We start from the raw sequence: 17,764 nt of genomic DNA, 5'->3' as shown, positions 1-17,764 counted from the left end.
CTGTATGCTGGCCGATGTTAAACACATACAGCCTTTGATTAAGGGAAGAACAAATGGGCATCTTCTCCATGCAACCTGTGGTGACCCTCAACATAGAGGAAATCTTGTGTCCTACACACACTGGACAATGTGGATCTGCAGAGACCAGAGTTCCATATGTCTGTTCAAAATCTGCAACTAGAGTTGCAAGAACAGAACAAGTCCATTTATTTGGTGCACTGATTGTCTGAAGGTAACTGATGCGGTTTGTTCTCCTTTTTAGCCGAGAGACATGCTGGCTGCCCCTGCGTCACGGCTTCCGTGGATGATATCTATTTTGAGCACACGATTAGGTAAATGCCTTGCTTTCCTCTCTTGCAGTTTGCTGGCTTTGAAAAAAGTCTCTTCTTCTGCATGCAGCAAATATTCAGGAGCTGGAGTTTGTACACCATGTTAATTATCCCTTCTGTTCTGGACAAATAAACCACATCCCCTCAACCCAGTCCAGAGGGAAGGGAATGTAAGAGACAGTGGCTCTGAACCCAGAATCTGAGACGGACCCTACAATATACCTACATGTTAAGGGCTAGAATCCCCCGGGGATCTGACAATGAACAACCTCATGTTACTTATCTAATAATATTGATGTTTAGTTCATTTGGGAGGCTCTTGCTTGGTTATCCTCTTGGTTTTTCCTCCTCATCTAGCTGCTCTTTTATTTGTTCAAGCAGCCCCCGTTGATTAAGGGTATATCTACACTGCCAAAAACTCCTCAGTACCCGTGGCAGTGAGTCTTAGCGCCAGCTCAACTGACTTGTGCTTATGCCATGGAGCTAAAAATAGCAGTGTTCCCACTTGGGCTGGAGCCTGGGCTCTGAGACTCATCCCCCGCACAGGGTTGCAGAGCCCAGGCTCCCGCCTGAGTGGGAATGTTTAACACTGGTAATTTTAGCCTCACAGCAGGAGCCCGAGTCACTTGACCCTGGCTTTGAGCCTTGCTGCTGCAGGGATGGCTTTTTTTTGTTTGCATTTTGCAGTGTACGTGTAGTGTTTATAGCCCAGAAGACAAGGCTGTCTGTAAATACCTCTGTAGCACCTTTTCATTCAAGGATCTCCAGTCCCTTGATAACCGTTAACTAAACCCGACAACATGCCAGGAAGAGTAGGTAAGGAGATATAGGGATCATTGCTTCACCCACAGCTGAAATGCAGCCAGCTCTGGGGTGGAACACCCAGAAGTTGTCTAATGGCATGTGATAATGTAACATTCTAGTGTGCAGTCAGAAGTGAAGAAGTACTTTTAATTCTAAACTCCTTGCTGTCTCCATAAGCTTTGTTGAATGAAATACTGTACTGCACTGCATGTGGACTTATTCATAATCTTACTGGCTTACAAGACCTAATGCCTCCTACAGTGAGAGCACTGTGTGGCTCTGTGAAGAACTGAATGTATAACTTCAGATCCAGCGAAGTTTCTGAACTTTTGAGTGCAAGCAATCTAAGATGCCATTTCCCTGAAAATGTTAATACTGTGTTAAAGGCTCCCTGTGATTTGCAGGTATTGCATTATTAAAGGGACACACACAGTTCGTGAGCTCGGGCCAACATTTGTCCATCAGCAGATTTGAGAGCTGTAGGTACAAGATATCTTAATGTCCTCAAGCCCCTTTACAATTTAGAAAAGGTCAGTTAGTTCATTGCATATCTTCCTTTCTTCTAATGTCCATGGCATGATTAAGGGCTACCATCACAGTTCTAAACCATCCCATATGGCTCTAAATGCGCGGCTGCTCCTGAAGGTAGTGGCTGCATCCAGCAGTCATGCGTCTTCTGTCCTGTCAGACGTCCTAGGAAAATCCTGATGGTGCATTAACTGCTAATGGACGGTCCTTTGATGGGTAAACTGATTCAGATAGGAGAACTGACCTGAACCTTGACCCAAACCTCAAGCCTTTTATTGGAGGCTTATTTTTTAATGTATTCCATTTATTTTACATCTGATTCTTGTCCCAGTCAGACGCAGGAAGGAGAGGAGAGGTGGTACCTGTATCTCTAACCTGACAGGAGGTAGAAGGCACAGTACCAGAAATTTCACACCCATCTGTTCTCCGGAGACAAGCAGCCAGCTCTTGAGCCTTGAGAGCTTGAGATGAGCATTCAGTCACCTGTTCGGATTGTTTTCTAAACCAAACCTTGACATCTATTTATTTATTTTTTTTAAGTGTGTCTCATTGCTAATCTGCAGCAGCTGGAGTAGACTATCCAGCAGCAATCTTAGTGAAGTAATAATAAGCTAGATCAAACCCCTCTCTTCTGTTTGAAAGAGATCCAGAAGGGCAGCTAGTTCAATAATGGAGTGGCACAGGATTAATTACAGGCATACCAGTCATGTACGGGATGAAAAATCCTTTGGCAAGACTTCTTCAGTGTTACAGTGCCCCAGACAGAACATTAACATGTCATATGTTTAACTGTACTTTTGTTGCTCTGTCAGTATATAAAATATAGACAAATGACGTCTAGATGGCTCAGGAATTGGGAGTAGCTGTGGAGACTTCTCCCTTGAGCAATCTGTCCTAGGCCAGTAGTGATAAAAGTTCCCACTTCGGCTACTGATAGGTGGCCTGTGCGAAATGATTTGGGTATTTTGGTTGGTTTCTTAGATCATCCTTATGTGAGATTGACTAGATGAGAAACAGAGCCCTGTTCCTAGAAGCAGGCATTGCCTCTGCTCATGCTGCTAACTTTTAAGTGGATAAATGGAGATCTGTCTCACATGCAATCACTTTGACGTCTCTCAGCAATCCTCCATTCCATTTAAAATCTATAGCAAAATCACAAAGGGGGTCCAAGATAGTAGCCAATATTAGTAAAAATCAAATTAATAAAGGGAAATGTAAATTTGTGAGAAGCTTTTAAAAAAAAAAAAAGAGGTGGATTGGTGGTTTTGGAATCTCCCACTAATCTTTTGGTAATTGTGTTAATAGACTTTGATTTATTTGATGAAATAAAGTGAAAAATGGCCAGGTGATTGTTTAAAATAATTTAATCTTGAAGACCAATTCCTCTACATCTTGTCTGTGCTCCAGAGATGGAGACACCATCATGTAATGTGCCACCTTTTATGTGTGTGTTAGGAATTTATGGCCCTTGTTATGTAGACAGCTGATAAATAGCAGACGGCTGATAAATAGAATGCCATGGGAACATACAGCCTTACCAGTATGTCTTAGAGAGTGCTCTGAGGCTTCTTAAAAATGTTAAAGTAACTAAATCAAGCCTCTGGATTCAACCACTTACTCTAAATAAGCTTTAAACACAGGTATTTGTGACTCTTGTTTTAACATTCCTTTTTAATTCTGTAGTCTACTGGCGCTGAAGCTAGGTAGCGGTTGGACCCAGTTGCGATAGATGGTATGGAGAGATCTAAGCTAGCTGGCTACCTTCAACTCCCATCAGCCACTGGGAGCAGGCTTCAAGCTCGAACCTGGTTTAAACCTGCCAGCCCCAGTGGCTGATGGGAGTTGGCCACCTTTCTCCAGGACAGCCATTGAGCTGGTTACTCTGCATGCAGTAAGACTGAACAAGATCCAAACCTGAGAGGGGTAGGGAGAGATTCCCTTGCCCTCCTGAAAGGAGTCTTGTGTTTGTATTTGTTTCCAGGCTCAGGCCTGGCATTGCTTGTCAGCTAGGTAGGAAGGCAGATTGCCATCTAATAGATCAGGGCTGACTAGTAGTTCTCCCATAAGAGTTTCTACAAACATTCAGGGAAAACTCATCACGTTTGGACCTATATAGATTTGGACTCCATGGTGGAAACCCTGTAATCCTGCTGACCTGCCCTTGCAGCTTCTCCACTGTGGTGCAGGGAAAAGATCCCTATATGAAAAATGAATTAGCTGAAAATGAGTGAAATCTCCAAAAGCTGGCTGTTTTGTTTGGAATGGCCTTTTGGGGACTCTCCCTTGCCACCCAGTATGATGATAGTTAGATGCCTGACGTAGCAAATTTTGATGAGAGTGAGAGAGTTGCCATTTTCCTAGGAGGGTTAGAGTCCAAACTATATCTTCCAAGTAGAGATCACAAAACTTTCCAGAGGCATTTGGGGTGGAGAGGGGCTGAGAGGTTCTCAAGAATTCACCTTCATAGAAACCAGGAATCGAGGCTAATCCTTGCTATTCCTCCATTCAGGCATTAGGCAGATGTGAGGGGGACAGCTGTGTTCTGCGAAACTGAGCGGGATTACAAGTGGTCCTGCACAGGGCTCTAGTTGGTACCGCTCCAGTGACTGGCCACAGTAGAGAGCCAGAATTCTCCTTCTCCAAAGTCATGGCGCTATCATTGTCAGCTTGTCCTGGGCTGGAAGCTTGACGTTGCTCTAAGGTCTCATCCTCTTCAAAAAGAAACCTTTTAATGAAGCTTAAACTCCTATTTTTAACAATTGAGCCAGGGGACTTGATGTGGACTAGTCACATTGAGCTTCATGCTAGGAGCAGGGTTTACCCCCGACTAGCTGACCTGATGCTGATCCTGGCTTGTCCTCTTCGACACTGTCCTGTCACCAAACGCACTGTGGAGAATCGTGTTCAGTCGTGTTTAGATCTCCTAGTGAAGATGGGCCAGGGCTGCGCTTTCCTGCTCGGTGGTGTGCTGAATGATCTGGAGAAAGCAGCTAGCTGAGGAGTTCTTTTTCTAAAACGCTCTTCCTAGGCAAGGCTCTCTGTCTCTAGAGCATGACTGGGGTCACTCGGGAGCCCAATGTCAGCTTAGAACAAAAAAGGTAAAAACATCCCAGCCCGTGTTTTTGCGCTTCCAGGCTGGGGCGGAACAATGGCTCTCTGCTGCTTTGACTTCCATGGCTGATTTTGGTGCAGACCAAGACCTTGTACGGGACTTGGAACTGTCTGGGCAGAGAAATCCAGCTCGCTGGGACTCCTGCCTAGTCATGGGAGTCAGGGGCAGTCTAGTGATCTCACTAAATCAGTGTGTGCTGTGCTGTTGGTTTGTGTCTTGGGATGATCGGGAGCGCTGTAGAGGTCAGGATGTCTGCTCTCTCCTTCCCCCTCCCTCATCTCTTCACATCTTTGCTCCACACCTGTCCTGTTACTCTCTTCTTCCCCGCCCCCTTCCCTTCTGTGTCCCTTCTCCCTTCACTTTTCTTTCCTTTTAGCTGATCCCGTCGTAACTAAACCCAGCCCCGCAAAACGTACTGGAGCTAGTGTGCTGTTCATCACATTGGTCACCCTGCTTGTGTGTTCTTCCCCTTCCCTCGCTCGGCGTCTGTCTTGTCTAGTTGGACTGTAATCTCTTTGGGGCAGGGACCACCTTCTATTGTGTTTGTACCATGCCAATCACCACCTTGGTTGGCCCTTAAACATCACCATAATAAACGGGATTAATAATAACATAATCTGAGGGTCAGAGGCCGAAGATTAGGGGTGCCTGAGCCTCTGTTGGCTGGTTAATGGGCTCCTGTTGTAGACGGAGCGGGATTGAAACATTTAGAAGTGATCGTTACAATTAGTGCTATCCGGCCTCATGTGTGGTCACTGCCTCGGGGTGGTGTCTGCTTTGTATAAAGAGCCAGCAGTCGCCACTTACATACACACACCCCTTGGTCATCGATGCGGGAGATAGAACTCCGGGCCTTCAGTAATAAAGCATGTGCCCCTCCCACTCGAAAGCAAGGAGAGAGCCTGGAAGCTGTATGTAATTAGCCGTCTGGTACAGACCCTGCAGCCAGCTGCTAGGACACCTGATTGCATGTGCTGTGCCGGTGTGTGTATACGTGCTTGCCAGGACTTGTGGGCCAGCCATGTGTATCTTTGGAGAAGATCCATTATGTAAAACGTGGTGAGGTGGGAGGGAACGCAGGCAGCAGGGATTAAACTGGAACAATGTATAGCTCTTCTGCCGAAAAGCTGTAGCCATCTTTATCTGTGGAGGAATTACCTGAAACATGAGGTCCTGTTTCAGTAAGCTCATCTAGATTGATTTCACCGGTATCTTAAAGCAGGTCTGAACCCTGCTGCTGTCTGTGCCATAACGTTCCTGCCTTTAGTCACTGCTACTGCAGGAGTGTTGGGATTGCTGAGCACACACCGCTCCAGAGAAGATCTGAAAGTTCATTGGGCCAGTAACCTGTCCCCTTGGAAAGCTTTGTATGTTCACCGCTCCAGAGGTTTCAGTGGGTGCTGTGGGCTCACCTGCAGGGATCCCTTAAGGGAGTCTGGGGTAGAACCTGGAACTGAACCCAGATTTCCTAAGCCCTAGTTCAGGGCCTTCTGCACAAGGCTGTCCTTCCTCCCAGGGTGGGCTTATCCAAGGACCTGATCCAAAGGCCACTGAAGCCAATGGGAGCCTTTATATTAATTCCAGTGGGCTTTGGATCAGTTCCATAGTCTGTCTTTTTGTTTCCTTTGAGGGCATGGTGTGTTTTATTTCCCCCTCCACACACCCCACAACCGGGGAGAGAGAGACACTTAAAAAACCAGGAAAATATGACTTTGTAAAACCACAGATATTGGCAGTGGGTACGTGCAGTTCCTGAAACTACTCACTTAGCTTTTAAGAAGAACTGACTGGATTTCAGATTGACAGTGTCCCTTTACGTGTGTGCTGGTATGTGTGTCAGAGGGCTCGACTGTGGGCTCATCTCAAGAAGAGACCTGTGAGTGAGTTCATGCACCCTGGCACCGGCCCTTAGCTTTTACAGCACTGGGCTGTATCAGTCCATGAGGTGCAAGAAGTGAAGAGAGAAAGCTGATTGGGTCTCATGGGGTTAGGGGAGCTCTAAGGCCAGAGGTCTGTCCCACTAAGGCTTTGACTTCCTGACTCCAGTTCTGTCCATTCTAATGCAGTCTACAGCAAAAATCAACAGGAGCAAATGGAAAACTACTTCTAAAAATGCACAGTATTGGATAAACAGCAAACACTAGGCTAGGCAGGGGGCAATCTGGGGCTACTTTTTACCATGCAAAGTGGGAATGTTCTACTGTGTTACCACCTCTTCCTAATCTCCTCCCACATCCCTTCCCTTTGTCTACTGAGTCTAGTCCATTCACCTTATGCATCTTATCGTAAACTTAAAGCGTGAGCTCTCTAGGGGCAGGAATTGTAATCTTGTTACTCTGTTTGCATAGTTCTTACCACACTGGGACCCTGATCCCCCAGAGTTCCCAGTCAGGGTGACAGCAACAGAAATAATCCATGAATCCAACAAAACCAAAGGTTATTCCTAAAACGTGGTGAAGTGAGTTCTGTAGATGACATACAATACACTGAGAGCGGACGATGTCCTTTGTACCCATACCCTCCTTTTCTTTTGTATCAGACAGATTCAAATAATGCCTCCCTGGCAGCAGCATGGGAAGAACGATGTCTGGTATGAATACGGAAAGTTACAGCAGTAGACTAGATTGAGCAGCTGGCCTAACCTAGTGGCCGTGTGTTATAGTAGCATTAACCTGATTGACACCAGTATTCAGTACCTACTGGCTTTGACCTGCACTGAGGCCGTTCTCTTAAACGCTGCATTTTTTCTGTAATCCGAGATCACTTTTATGCCAACACCAAGCCAGCCTCTACTGGAATTGAGAAGAGCCGGCGTTCCCAAGGAGGTGTGATGTAAAATGTAGCGTTAACTGGCCGTTCACTGCTCTGGCTTCTAGAAAACGTAACTAACGATATGCAGCTTCTTCTCTCGGACCAAGGGCTCATGTCTGTGCCTACAAACTCTCAGGGCGGCTCCCAAAATCTAGGGTGTTCTGCATCTTGTAGGATTGAATCTCCAATGTGCACTATATCAGAGGCAGATGGTTTTCCTCACTAAGAGGGCATAGGTATGGCATGTGTCATGCTCAGCTGGAATGAAATTGTAGTGAAACTTTACAGTACATCCACTTCCATACTCGCACGCTTGCTGCAGCGATCACAAATGTAGTATTTGTCAGCTTTTTGCAAATTGTTTTTTCTTATTAGAGGCAGCTGACACAAAAACACTGATCACGTTCGACAAGAGAGCCCTGACTGTTCTACAGTAGTGCCTATTACATGCCGCGGCTTACACGTAGCGCCTAAGATGGCTACAACGGAAATAGAACTGAAGGAAGGAAAATGTTTCTCTCTTTTTGCATCTTGTTTGGCAGTTTCCTTGTTTTCCGTGTAGAGTGGGCCCATCAGTTTCCTTGGGTCTTTCCCTTGGGGGACAGAAACATTTTGGAAAAACAAGAAAATTGGGTTTTAAATCCCCCAAAACTAGTAAAGAAGCTTGGGGGCAGGAGTGGGGTCTGAAATTACTTTGAATCCAACTCTTGTAAAAACTGACTAGATTTCAAGTTGATTTCGTCTTTTAACAGGCTGATTTACTTAACTTTCGCAGTTCCTGACTTTTGAGGGATTACCTGTGCCGTGTTGCAGTAGCATTAACGTTGGTTTTTTTGCCTTTAATTTCTAGTTGTTTTTTTTTAAAGGCGATGGGAGGATGTTCAGTTTTATAACACATTAGTTGGCAAAGTCTAGCTGGTGTCTAGCAGTATCCTAAATCAAGAAATGCAATTTTCTGAACAGGGATTGGTCTGATTTCTTTAGGTAGGAAGGGTGCGTGCGTGTGTGCACTTCTATAGTTAGTTTAAGGCCAATATGATGGCAGCTTAGCACAAAAGCTGCTGCATTTCTTATCAATAGAGGAAGGTACCTGCAATGCTGCTCCTACCAGTCAGGCTGCGAAAGGTGCTGCTTTCTGTTGTAGCACTGTTGGTTTCCAACTTGTGTTTTGTGTCTCTAGCAAGGACGATTGGCATCTTCCACTGACGCCTTATTGTATTCTTTTTTCCAGTGTTGGGCAAGTTGTTAACATCAAAGCCAAAGTAAACCGAGCCTTTAACTCTAGCATGGAGGTTTGTATGCTTTAACCTGCTATCTTTTGGGGCTTCCTACTCTTCAGCTTTACTGTGACCCTGCATGTCAGTGCCTACTGTGTACCCAAGTATAAGGGATTCTTCTTTTCTCTTTCCTTAACTTTGACCATTTTAATAATCGAGTAGTAATCCCTAGAGGGTGATTCTATTCTGCTAGTCTTTGGTGTGTGTGTTGGTCTCCTTTGTTCAGGGGAGTGTCAGTATCAACGTTCCCTCTAATTTTTGACAGGCCGTGTGCGCAAAAAATTTCATCTGTGCAAATTTTTGACAGGCCGTGTGCGCGGTGTTTCGGATCTGTGTGTGTGTGCAGTTTAGAGGGAACAGTGGACAGTATGATCTGGGGTGTCTGGGTTTTCATTTTGGTGACCAGGGAACTAGCCTTGTGATCTGTTCACTAGAAAACAGTGTAACTTGCAATGCAGTTGTTGCTCTCACTGTTCCTGTTAAAGGGAATCAAAATGATCAGTTGCTAAACTGGGACCAAGCACCAGGACGCTGTGTAGAGCTAGCATACAAACACATCCTCTTCCTCTTCCAAATAATTCTTCGCTGGATTTGAATCCTCAGACTTCTCACATAGTGCCTTGTCAGGTCGTTCAAACCCTCTTTTCCCCCAATAGAAATAACTCAAACTGAACAAATCTCCCCTCTCGGTCGTGTTCTGTTCAATGCCTTTCTGTTGTGATCCCCTCCAGGTTGGCATACAGGTCAGCTATGAAGATCTGTGCAGCGGGAAGCAGTGGAATGTGTGTAAGGCCTATGCTACTTTTGTTGCACAAGGCAAAGCAACTGGCAAGGTAGGAACAGATCCTGCAGAAATCAAGCTGGTGTAATTTCTACCTGTCAGTTCTTGGCACTGACAAGAACCTACTTTTGGGATCTGATCCAGCATCTATTGGAAAGACATCCAGTGCTTCAAAGGGCACTGGATTAGGCCCAGGACTGGCTCTAGGCACGAGCAAAGCAAGCACATGCTCGGGGCGGCACAATTCCAGGGGCGTTGTTCCAGCCATTCCTTTTTTTTTTTTTTTTTTTTTTTTTTTTTTTTTTTTGCATGGGCAGTTGCGCTCTCGGAGCTTGAGGTGGCAAATTTTTTGCCTGGGGCTGCAAAAAACCTAGAGCCGGCCCTGATTAGGCCCATAAAATCAAGTGTGAGGATTATTTTTAATGTGACACTACTGATGTCTGCTGGAACTCTAAGTCTGACACAATGTAATTCTTAGTTGTATTTTTGTACCATTTATGACAATTTCTTTGGCATATGTACGAAGACAGTGGGTCATTTTGTATTGACTGTGTTTGTATATGTTGTAGCAGAATGATGCCACTCATATCAGGGCCCCAAAGTGCTACCACAGTGTCAAGGTGAAATAATAACTTACCCTGTAACATCTGTATAAACTGTTTTTTGATTAGCTGCCTGCCTAGCTGGTTCTCTTCATAGAAGGGACTAGATTTCTCAAAGGGTTGGTAGGTAGGTTTATAAACATTAACAAATAAATGGCATTCCTATTCGTTTACTGAATGTTTTTAAAGCCGAGGATTTCTTGGGATAACCAATTTTCTCTTCAGTCTTGTATGAGACCTAAAACTTAATTCCTGGTACTTTAGGGCTATTAAAAATCCGACAGTTTGCTGGAAGCTAGTCCCAGAGTCCTAGCCAAACTCCAATTTGGGTAATTGCTTTTCACCTAAAACCTCCTCTGTCGTCTAAGGTGAATATGGGGTAGACTTCACTCCACATCATACACCACTGTATAGTCATGAAGTGTGCTGCTCAGCTGCTGACATGTGCATAAGGGCAGGGTGGATTGATTTAAATCACCAATTTTAGTCATGATTTTAACCATCAAGCAGAAAACCCTGACTTTATCCATTTTTTTTTTTTTAAACAATGATGTTTTGCATTTGTACTTTTTTAATCCTTTTCCTAAAGATAGGTTGATTCTCAGTGGCTGGTAACCATTAAATCACGTTGTGTTTCAACCAGCTATACTCTCTGCACTAAATTTTGTACTGCTTTTTGCTAACCAGGAGGATCTGTATATGTTTGTTTAAGCAATTAGATAGCTTAACTTACATTTATTCAGATTTTTTTTTTACATTTGTGTTAGAAAAAGGTGAAAGTTGCATTTTTTTTTTTTTTTTATTCACCTACATTAATTTTTACTTCCAATTTTGTATTTGGATGGAAATGCAATTAAAAACGCACAGAAACAGAGTTTTAATTTATTTATTAAATAAAACTGCCTTAAGTGTGCTGGATACTTAAAAGAAAGCTTATCAGAACATGTTTTTCATTTTAAAACCAATTTATTAAGTTTAGATGATCAACTGTTCATCTTCAGTTAGCAAAGGGAACAGATTGTTTCCGGTCACCATGTCCTTCAATATTTTAGAACTAGCATATCTCATCCTTTCACACCTAGTTTTTATTCACATATTGGAAGATAAAAATCAAGCTCTCCTGCTTTTTCAACTCCCAGTTCATTTCTTCTCCTTGAACAAACTAGTCATTGAACTGAACTAGCTGAATAAACTGAAAGGAAGCAAATATTCTCTGTGCACCTGCAGAAGAGGTTACAGCTGTCTAAAGCTAGTTTAGCATTTCCACAAACTCTGGCTCCAGGTGCTTGCCTGCCAGTTCACTGGGCTGACTTTCTTTAAAACTGGGGAGCAAATATACACGGCGTAATGTATTTTGTACTTACATTTGCTGTAAAATATTTTAAATTAAGCCTTAGCATAGGTTGTCAATTCAAATTTTATTTAAATAGGCCTATTTTTTTAAAATAAACAAGTCTGTATGTAAATAAAAAGAAATCAGCCTGATGTAATTGTTCTCCACCCTGCACAGAGGGGTCCAGATTAATCTGAGTGGCAGAAGTGATTCTTGTGGAAGAAGCATGAGGTAGTTGTTAAGGAAAACTGGTGGGAGTCGGGAGATCAGTATTCTATTCGTGGCTCTGACAAAAGCTTCCTTCTAACTGTGGGCAAGTCACTCCCCTTTCTTTCACTTGTGTGCCAGTTTCCCCATCTGTAAAGTCAGGTTAATACTTGCCTGCCTCAGATAAAGGGACCTCCTCCACTGGAGTTGGGGGTGAGAACGCCTGGGTTCCATGCCGAACTCTACCACTGACCTGCTGTGTGAGGGCTAGTCACGTCCATTTCTATTTTCCCCACTCACCCCTTGTCTTGTTTTTTTAGATAGTCCTTGCCCCAAAGAACTGACAATCTTTTGCTGCAAGTTTGTACAGGACTTAGTCCCATGAGGTCCTGACCTCAGCTGAGGTCTGCAGGTGCTACTGTAAAGCAAATAGTCATTCGTGTTGGTAAAGTGCTTTGAGATTTCCTGATGGAAGGTGCTTTGGATGCAAAGGACTTCTTTGTGCGGTGATTAAAGTGCTTTAGGGCTGTTTGGGAAGAAAGGCACAAGGAGGATTTCTGTCTCTTGTAGAGAAGCAGCACCTCTAAAAGCGAGTAGAAGAATTCAGTCCCCTAAGGAATCAGATTTCCCCATGTGGAATGTTGGAGTTTATCACTGGAAACATCCGTTAGAATACAAACGTCCTTCAGATAAATAGGAACATTCTCCCTCCTTTATGTCCCCTTTAATCATTGAACTGCATCCCCCTGGGACCAGCTTGGAGATGGGGAAAGAGCCACACACTAACACTCTGTCCTCTTTTGGCATGTGGATGAAGCTAAAGCCGCTGACTCCTCAGACAGAGGAAGAGAAGATGGAATACAGCATTGCTGCTGAGCGCCGCCGAATGCGGCTGGCCCACACTGACACCCTCAAGGATCTCCTCACCAACAGCACCATGCAGACTGGTAAGCTGCCCTGCGGATCCTGCCCCTGAACAAAAGCAAACTAAAAACTGTGCCCGGTGCTTGCCTGACTGCCTTGAGCTGGTGTCCAAAAACAGTTGTCATGTCTGTGTCAGGAAAATAATTCCACAACTTGGGGTACGGTTACTGGGTAGCAATATTCAGAGTGCTATACAAGTATTAACTATTCCTTGCTATATCCCTGCCAGGTAGGTAAGTAATTACTCCCCCCGTTTTACAGGTGGGAGAAATTGAGGCAGAGCGAGACGGTGACTTTGCCAGGGCCACACAGTGAGTCACTGGCAGAGCTGGGGTTAAAAGACAGCATTTCCTAGCTCTCAGTGCTGTCCTCCAGACTCTGCTGCCTCTATCCTATAAACCTGGCCTCCACTATAAGGTCCTAGCCACCCAAAATACACTCCCCATGTATTGCTGCTTCTTGCCTGGGCTTATTGCTTTTGTAAAAAGGCCCCCACGTTGCACTGTCTTATTCCGGTGGGCTAGTAGAAGGGTGATGCTGTGTCTGCAGCACAGGGCTTGTGGGGAAGGAGATCAGGGTCCTGTTTCAGCCTCTGTCACAGATTTGACCCTTGGGCAGTGCTGAACCTCTCTGCCTCCGTGAAATGGAGAGAATATCGGCCTCACAACAATTGTGAGGCAAGTGCATGAATGTCTGTACCATGCTTAGAGTTCCTCTGATGGAAGGTGCTGTCTGTTCAAAACACTTGGTGGTAATGTTCTGCAAAGCCACAGAGAGGAGTTGGATCTGATCCCTCCTCTCACACTCCATAGGCTTTCAGGGACGGAGCTTGCTGAGAAGAACGCATCCAATCTCTTTTGGGGAAGAGCACCTTGCATTGCTCCCCAGTGAACGCTCTCCTCCATTGAGCGGGGTCAATGAGCTGCTCTCAAAGCCTCAGTTGGATGGCTGGTGACACTGGCATAGGTGTAATGGGGGAATCCTTCTGCAGACAGCAAGGCAGTGGACAGTCCCCTGGGCTGGAAGGGGGCAGGGCATGGTGGTGGATGAGAAAATGGTGTTTGTTTTTTGTTTTGTAGCAATTAGTTGAGGGATGAATTGTGCAAATAACATCAGCCTGGTGGGGTGAGTCTTTTCCAGACGCCACTCTGATAAACATGTATTTCTTTCATGCCAGAGTGTGAGAATGGAGACTGCAACACCGTGGTGCCTGCTGAAAAGACAAGGGTGGAGAGTGTGGAACTGGTGCTGCCCCCTCATGCCAATCATCAGGGAAACACGTTCGGCGGCCAGATCATGGCGTGGATGGAAAACGTTGCCACGATAGCAGCAAGGTGCAGTTCTGAGCTTCTCCTCCCCAAGGCTGGAGATGCCTCTGTCACAGGAGAGGTTCTGATTGCGTGTGCTGTTAGCATCTTCTGCTCCTTCATTACCTAGTCCTGTAGTGAGGCACAGCCTGATGGTACAGCAGTCAGGGAGGAAGAATTCTGTGCAGTTGAAATGACATGGGGAGGGTGCCAGGTAATTATCTGCCCACAACTCAACGGGTTAGTTCCTCTGTTCTTGCCAAGAAAAAACCCTCTGAACTTTTAACAATCACTATGGTCAGGACCTAATTTTTCTTTCCAGTCAGGCCATTGGGCCTACAACAGCCCAGCACTCCAGCGCCCTGCTTGGGCCTGGGTTTGGCATTGAGTCGGAGGGAAGAGCACCACCAGTGAGGTGCCAAGAGCACTGTCTCTCTCTGGCAATGTAGCTTTGCGGATCTCCTCCCTGCATACTGACTAGGCCCAGCCCTCACAGCCTGAGATGGGGTGGACTCAAACTGCCCTTCCCGAGCGCTACTCTTGGGAGCCAGCTTTGGATAGACTGCCTGACTAAGGGATGCCATCTTTGGCGTTTGCCTAGTGAGACAAGTTCCTATATCACGATGTCGTCATTGCATCACACCACAAGGTTTAACACATTGTGTCAGGTGTGGAAGATGACATGGGGGGGCATCTTTGGGTCCCATAAGCCTCACTTCACACGAGGTGGGAATCACACCATCGAAATAAATCCCACAGAATCAGTTTGACTGTGGCTTCACGGTCTCATGTGCGCCTTCCTTCTGGTGAGGCAGCTCTGTTGTGGGGAGCGTAACGCCCTTGGCCTGACGGTAGCAGTACGTTTCCCCTGTGAGGATTCTTCCCCTGTGTGTGTTTGGAAGCAGCTTTTCTGCAAAGCTGGGCAGTGTTTCTGATTCATGTACAAATGCATAGTCTGGTGCGATGTCGTGACCAGGGAGAGATTTCTAGTGTATTGTTGTGATCCTGGAAACATTTCTTCATGACCTGGGGCAAGTCACTTCACTGCTCTGGGCCTCTGGTTCCCCGTCTGTAGACAAGGGGATAGTGATGATTCCCGCCTTCATAAAGCACGTTGAGAGTGACTGATGAAAAGAGCTATATAAGAACTGGGTGATATTTATTATAAACCTTGAAGGACGTCCAGGACTAATGTATTTTGTCATAGATAAATCAGCAGTTGTCCATTAGATGGTGCTCTGTATGCATTAATTATGTGTATTCTGCATCCTCTGTGTGTGATGCGATGGGAAGGGAGGTAGTGAAGGAGTTAAATGTCTTATCTCATTTTTCATCATCTACCTTTTTTGTGTTTAGTTTTTTGATCTTCAGAGACTAACTTTGAGTTCTCAGGTTGACTTGTACTGAACAAGGAGTAATCTCTGTTCGGAATGGGAACGATAGCCCCAGAACAGCTGCACTTGAAGGGCACCGGCAGAGATTCAGACCAAATTTCTCTCCCCCTTCCCCCCCGCCCAATTATTTAATCATAAAATGTACACAGTGCTCCAGGTGCACTTGGGTTGGCTGCTGGTATCCTTCCACTGCCTGTGTGACTGTTGCATTCTTGCTTCTCTGCCAAAATAAATGTGGGCCCAAGTCCCGCGCCATCATTTGGGCGCCTACCAAATGCTAACACTGCAGTGCAGTAGCAGGAGGAAGATGCACTGTGAAGGACTCTGTTCTTTAGATGACGTTTATTTAAATCGAGCTCCTTTCTCTCTAGCTCTAGTGACGAAGGGGGAGGTAAGGATCCTTCTTTGAGTGGAAAGGAGGTATAACCAGTGACCTGACTACAGAGACTGGCTTGTAATGAGCTGATCTGGTCGTGGCTTATTGGCAGAGTTTTGCCCTGCCGCATGGGAAGCACAGAGTGTGGTCCCCGTCATTTGCTCCCTCAGTTAGCTAGGAAAAGGGTGCTTCTCTTTGCACAAGTGACCCTCTGAGCTTGGAGAATGATTAGTCACAACATGGGGAATCGGGGCTAAGAGACTTGGGGCCGAGGCAAAAGACGTGTTCTCAGGGGAATACAGACCTCAGTGGCCGCCTTTCTGAGGGCAGCAAATAGCCCCAAATATCTCAGGCTGGCTGAGCGTTGCTGGGGACTGTGTAATGGTGATAGCTGGGCCACATCAAAGTGTTTGGTTTGGGGTGGCTGCATATACCTGTGTCACCTGGCAAGAACTGGCCTCCTGTCCTGTTCTCAGGGCTCTCTGGCTTGAGTTGTTTCCCTTTTATGCACAGACACTTGTGCAGGTCTGCTATTCTGTCCAGCAGCAGGGCATGCACACTGGTTGATATGTTGGCTTGGCTAAATAGTTTCCTCATTTTGAGTGCATTTTTTAAAATCAAATCTCTCTCCCTTCCCACAGCCGGCTGTGCCATGCCCACCCCACTCTGAAGACCATTGAAATGTTCCATTTCAGGGGACCATCACAAGTTGGGGACCGTCTCCTGTTAAAAGCTATTGTTAATAATGCATTCAAAAACAGGTACATCTTTCTCTGGTTCAGGGTTTTGAATGGATTTTGATAAGAACATTCAACAGAAGCTTGCACTCTTGTCTTTGGAAACAACTGTGAAAATTATTGACTGCTGGATTTACACAAATGAAAAATAATTGAACAGGAAGGAATTGTCAATGTTCAATATCTGTTGTAAAACAATTTCAATATCTGGTTCTACATAAAGGGATCAGCTATGTTAACAGATAGGCAGAGCAGTGTTTTCCCCTTGAATTGCAGAATACATTACTGACTGTAAAATCAGGTTGATTCAGAAGTTCGGGTTGTAGATCGTTCTGCGAATAAATCTGAATTGGCTCAAATAGCTTGAAATGGGTTCAAATAAAAATAAATTCACAATCAATAAATTAATAGAAATAAAAGATAAAAAAGACCTGTTAAATCATCTAGTCTGTTGCAGCCAATCACTGTGTGTCTTTATTTACTTCCTTCCTACATAGATCAGGCCAGGTTTAAACATCAGGCAGGAAAAAATCGGTTTTACTGTGGGTTTTCAAAATCAACCTCCTTAAATCTCATATGAGAAGCAGTGAATTTTCAAAATAGACTTTTGGGCCCTAAATCTGCTCTCAGACAAAGTACATGCAACATCCATTAAAATCCATGGGAGCTGTGTGTCTGTGGGTAAAATTTACTTGACATAATAGAGTGGTTTGTCCAGTTCCAGTGACCAGATTTAGTCAAAAAACTGGAGGGGAAAATTTCAGATTTCATTGCAAAGATTTCCCTTTTTTGTTGACATTTCAAATGTTGTTGAAAACTTGCATCAAAATTTGAAAAGCTGCACACACTCTGCTTGAGTCCTTGCCTTTTTCGTGTCCTACAGATTGAGCTGGACTGATCTAGTCGGTCCACTCTTAGGCTCCTCTGCTTATTTATTGGTAAATAAGCAATGAAACGTATGGCACACTGGATTCCTTTCGCTAGGTAGTAGCGTTGCTTTATGCCCCAGGCACTAGAGATGACCTGCTTCCCTTTTTTCTTTCCAGCATGGAGGTTGGCGTTTGTGTCGAGGCCTATCGACAGGAAATGGAAGTTAGTCGAAGACATATCAACAGTGCCTTTATGACATTTGTTGTCTTGGATCGAGAGGGTCAGCCCAGTACCCTTCCGATGGTGAAACCAGAAGCTGGGGTAAGAATGGAAACCATAATCAGGGCCTAGAAAGTGACCTTGCCCACATCG

General features: G+C 45.0%; 1 protein-coding gene across 1 annotated transcript in view; it reads left to right on the top strand.

The window, feature by feature from the left end:
• Window positions 1-17,764, top strand: part of ACOT11 (acyl-CoA thioesterase 11) — a 112,384-nt gene that overhangs the window by 72,183 nt on the left and 22,437 nt on the right. The window contains exons 3-9 of the mRNA XM_074961679.1: window positions 263-332; window positions 8,816-8,876; window positions 9,593-9,694; window positions 12,602-12,731; window positions 13,886-14,042; window positions 16,427-16,546; window positions 17,569-17,713. Coding sequence (XP_074817780.1) covers window positions 263-332; window positions 8,816-8,876; window positions 9,593-9,694; window positions 12,602-12,731; window positions 13,886-14,042; window positions 16,427-16,546; window positions 17,569-17,713 — 785 coding nt within the window. The remainder of the gene's footprint in view (window positions 1-262; window positions 333-8,815; window positions 8,877-9,592; window positions 9,695-12,601; window positions 12,732-13,885; window positions 14,043-16,426; window positions 16,547-17,568; window positions 17,714-17,764) is intronic.

Source organism: Natator depressus, chromosome 8 (assembly GCF_965152275.1).
Source record: "Natator depressus isolate rNatDep1 chromosome 8, rNatDep2.hap1, whole genome shotgun sequence".
NCBI lineage: Eukaryota > Metazoa > Chordata > Testudines > Cheloniidae > Natator > Natator depressus.
The sequence above is the reverse complement of the archived record's forward strand: the minus strand, read 5'-3'. Positions and strand labels throughout refer to the sequence as shown.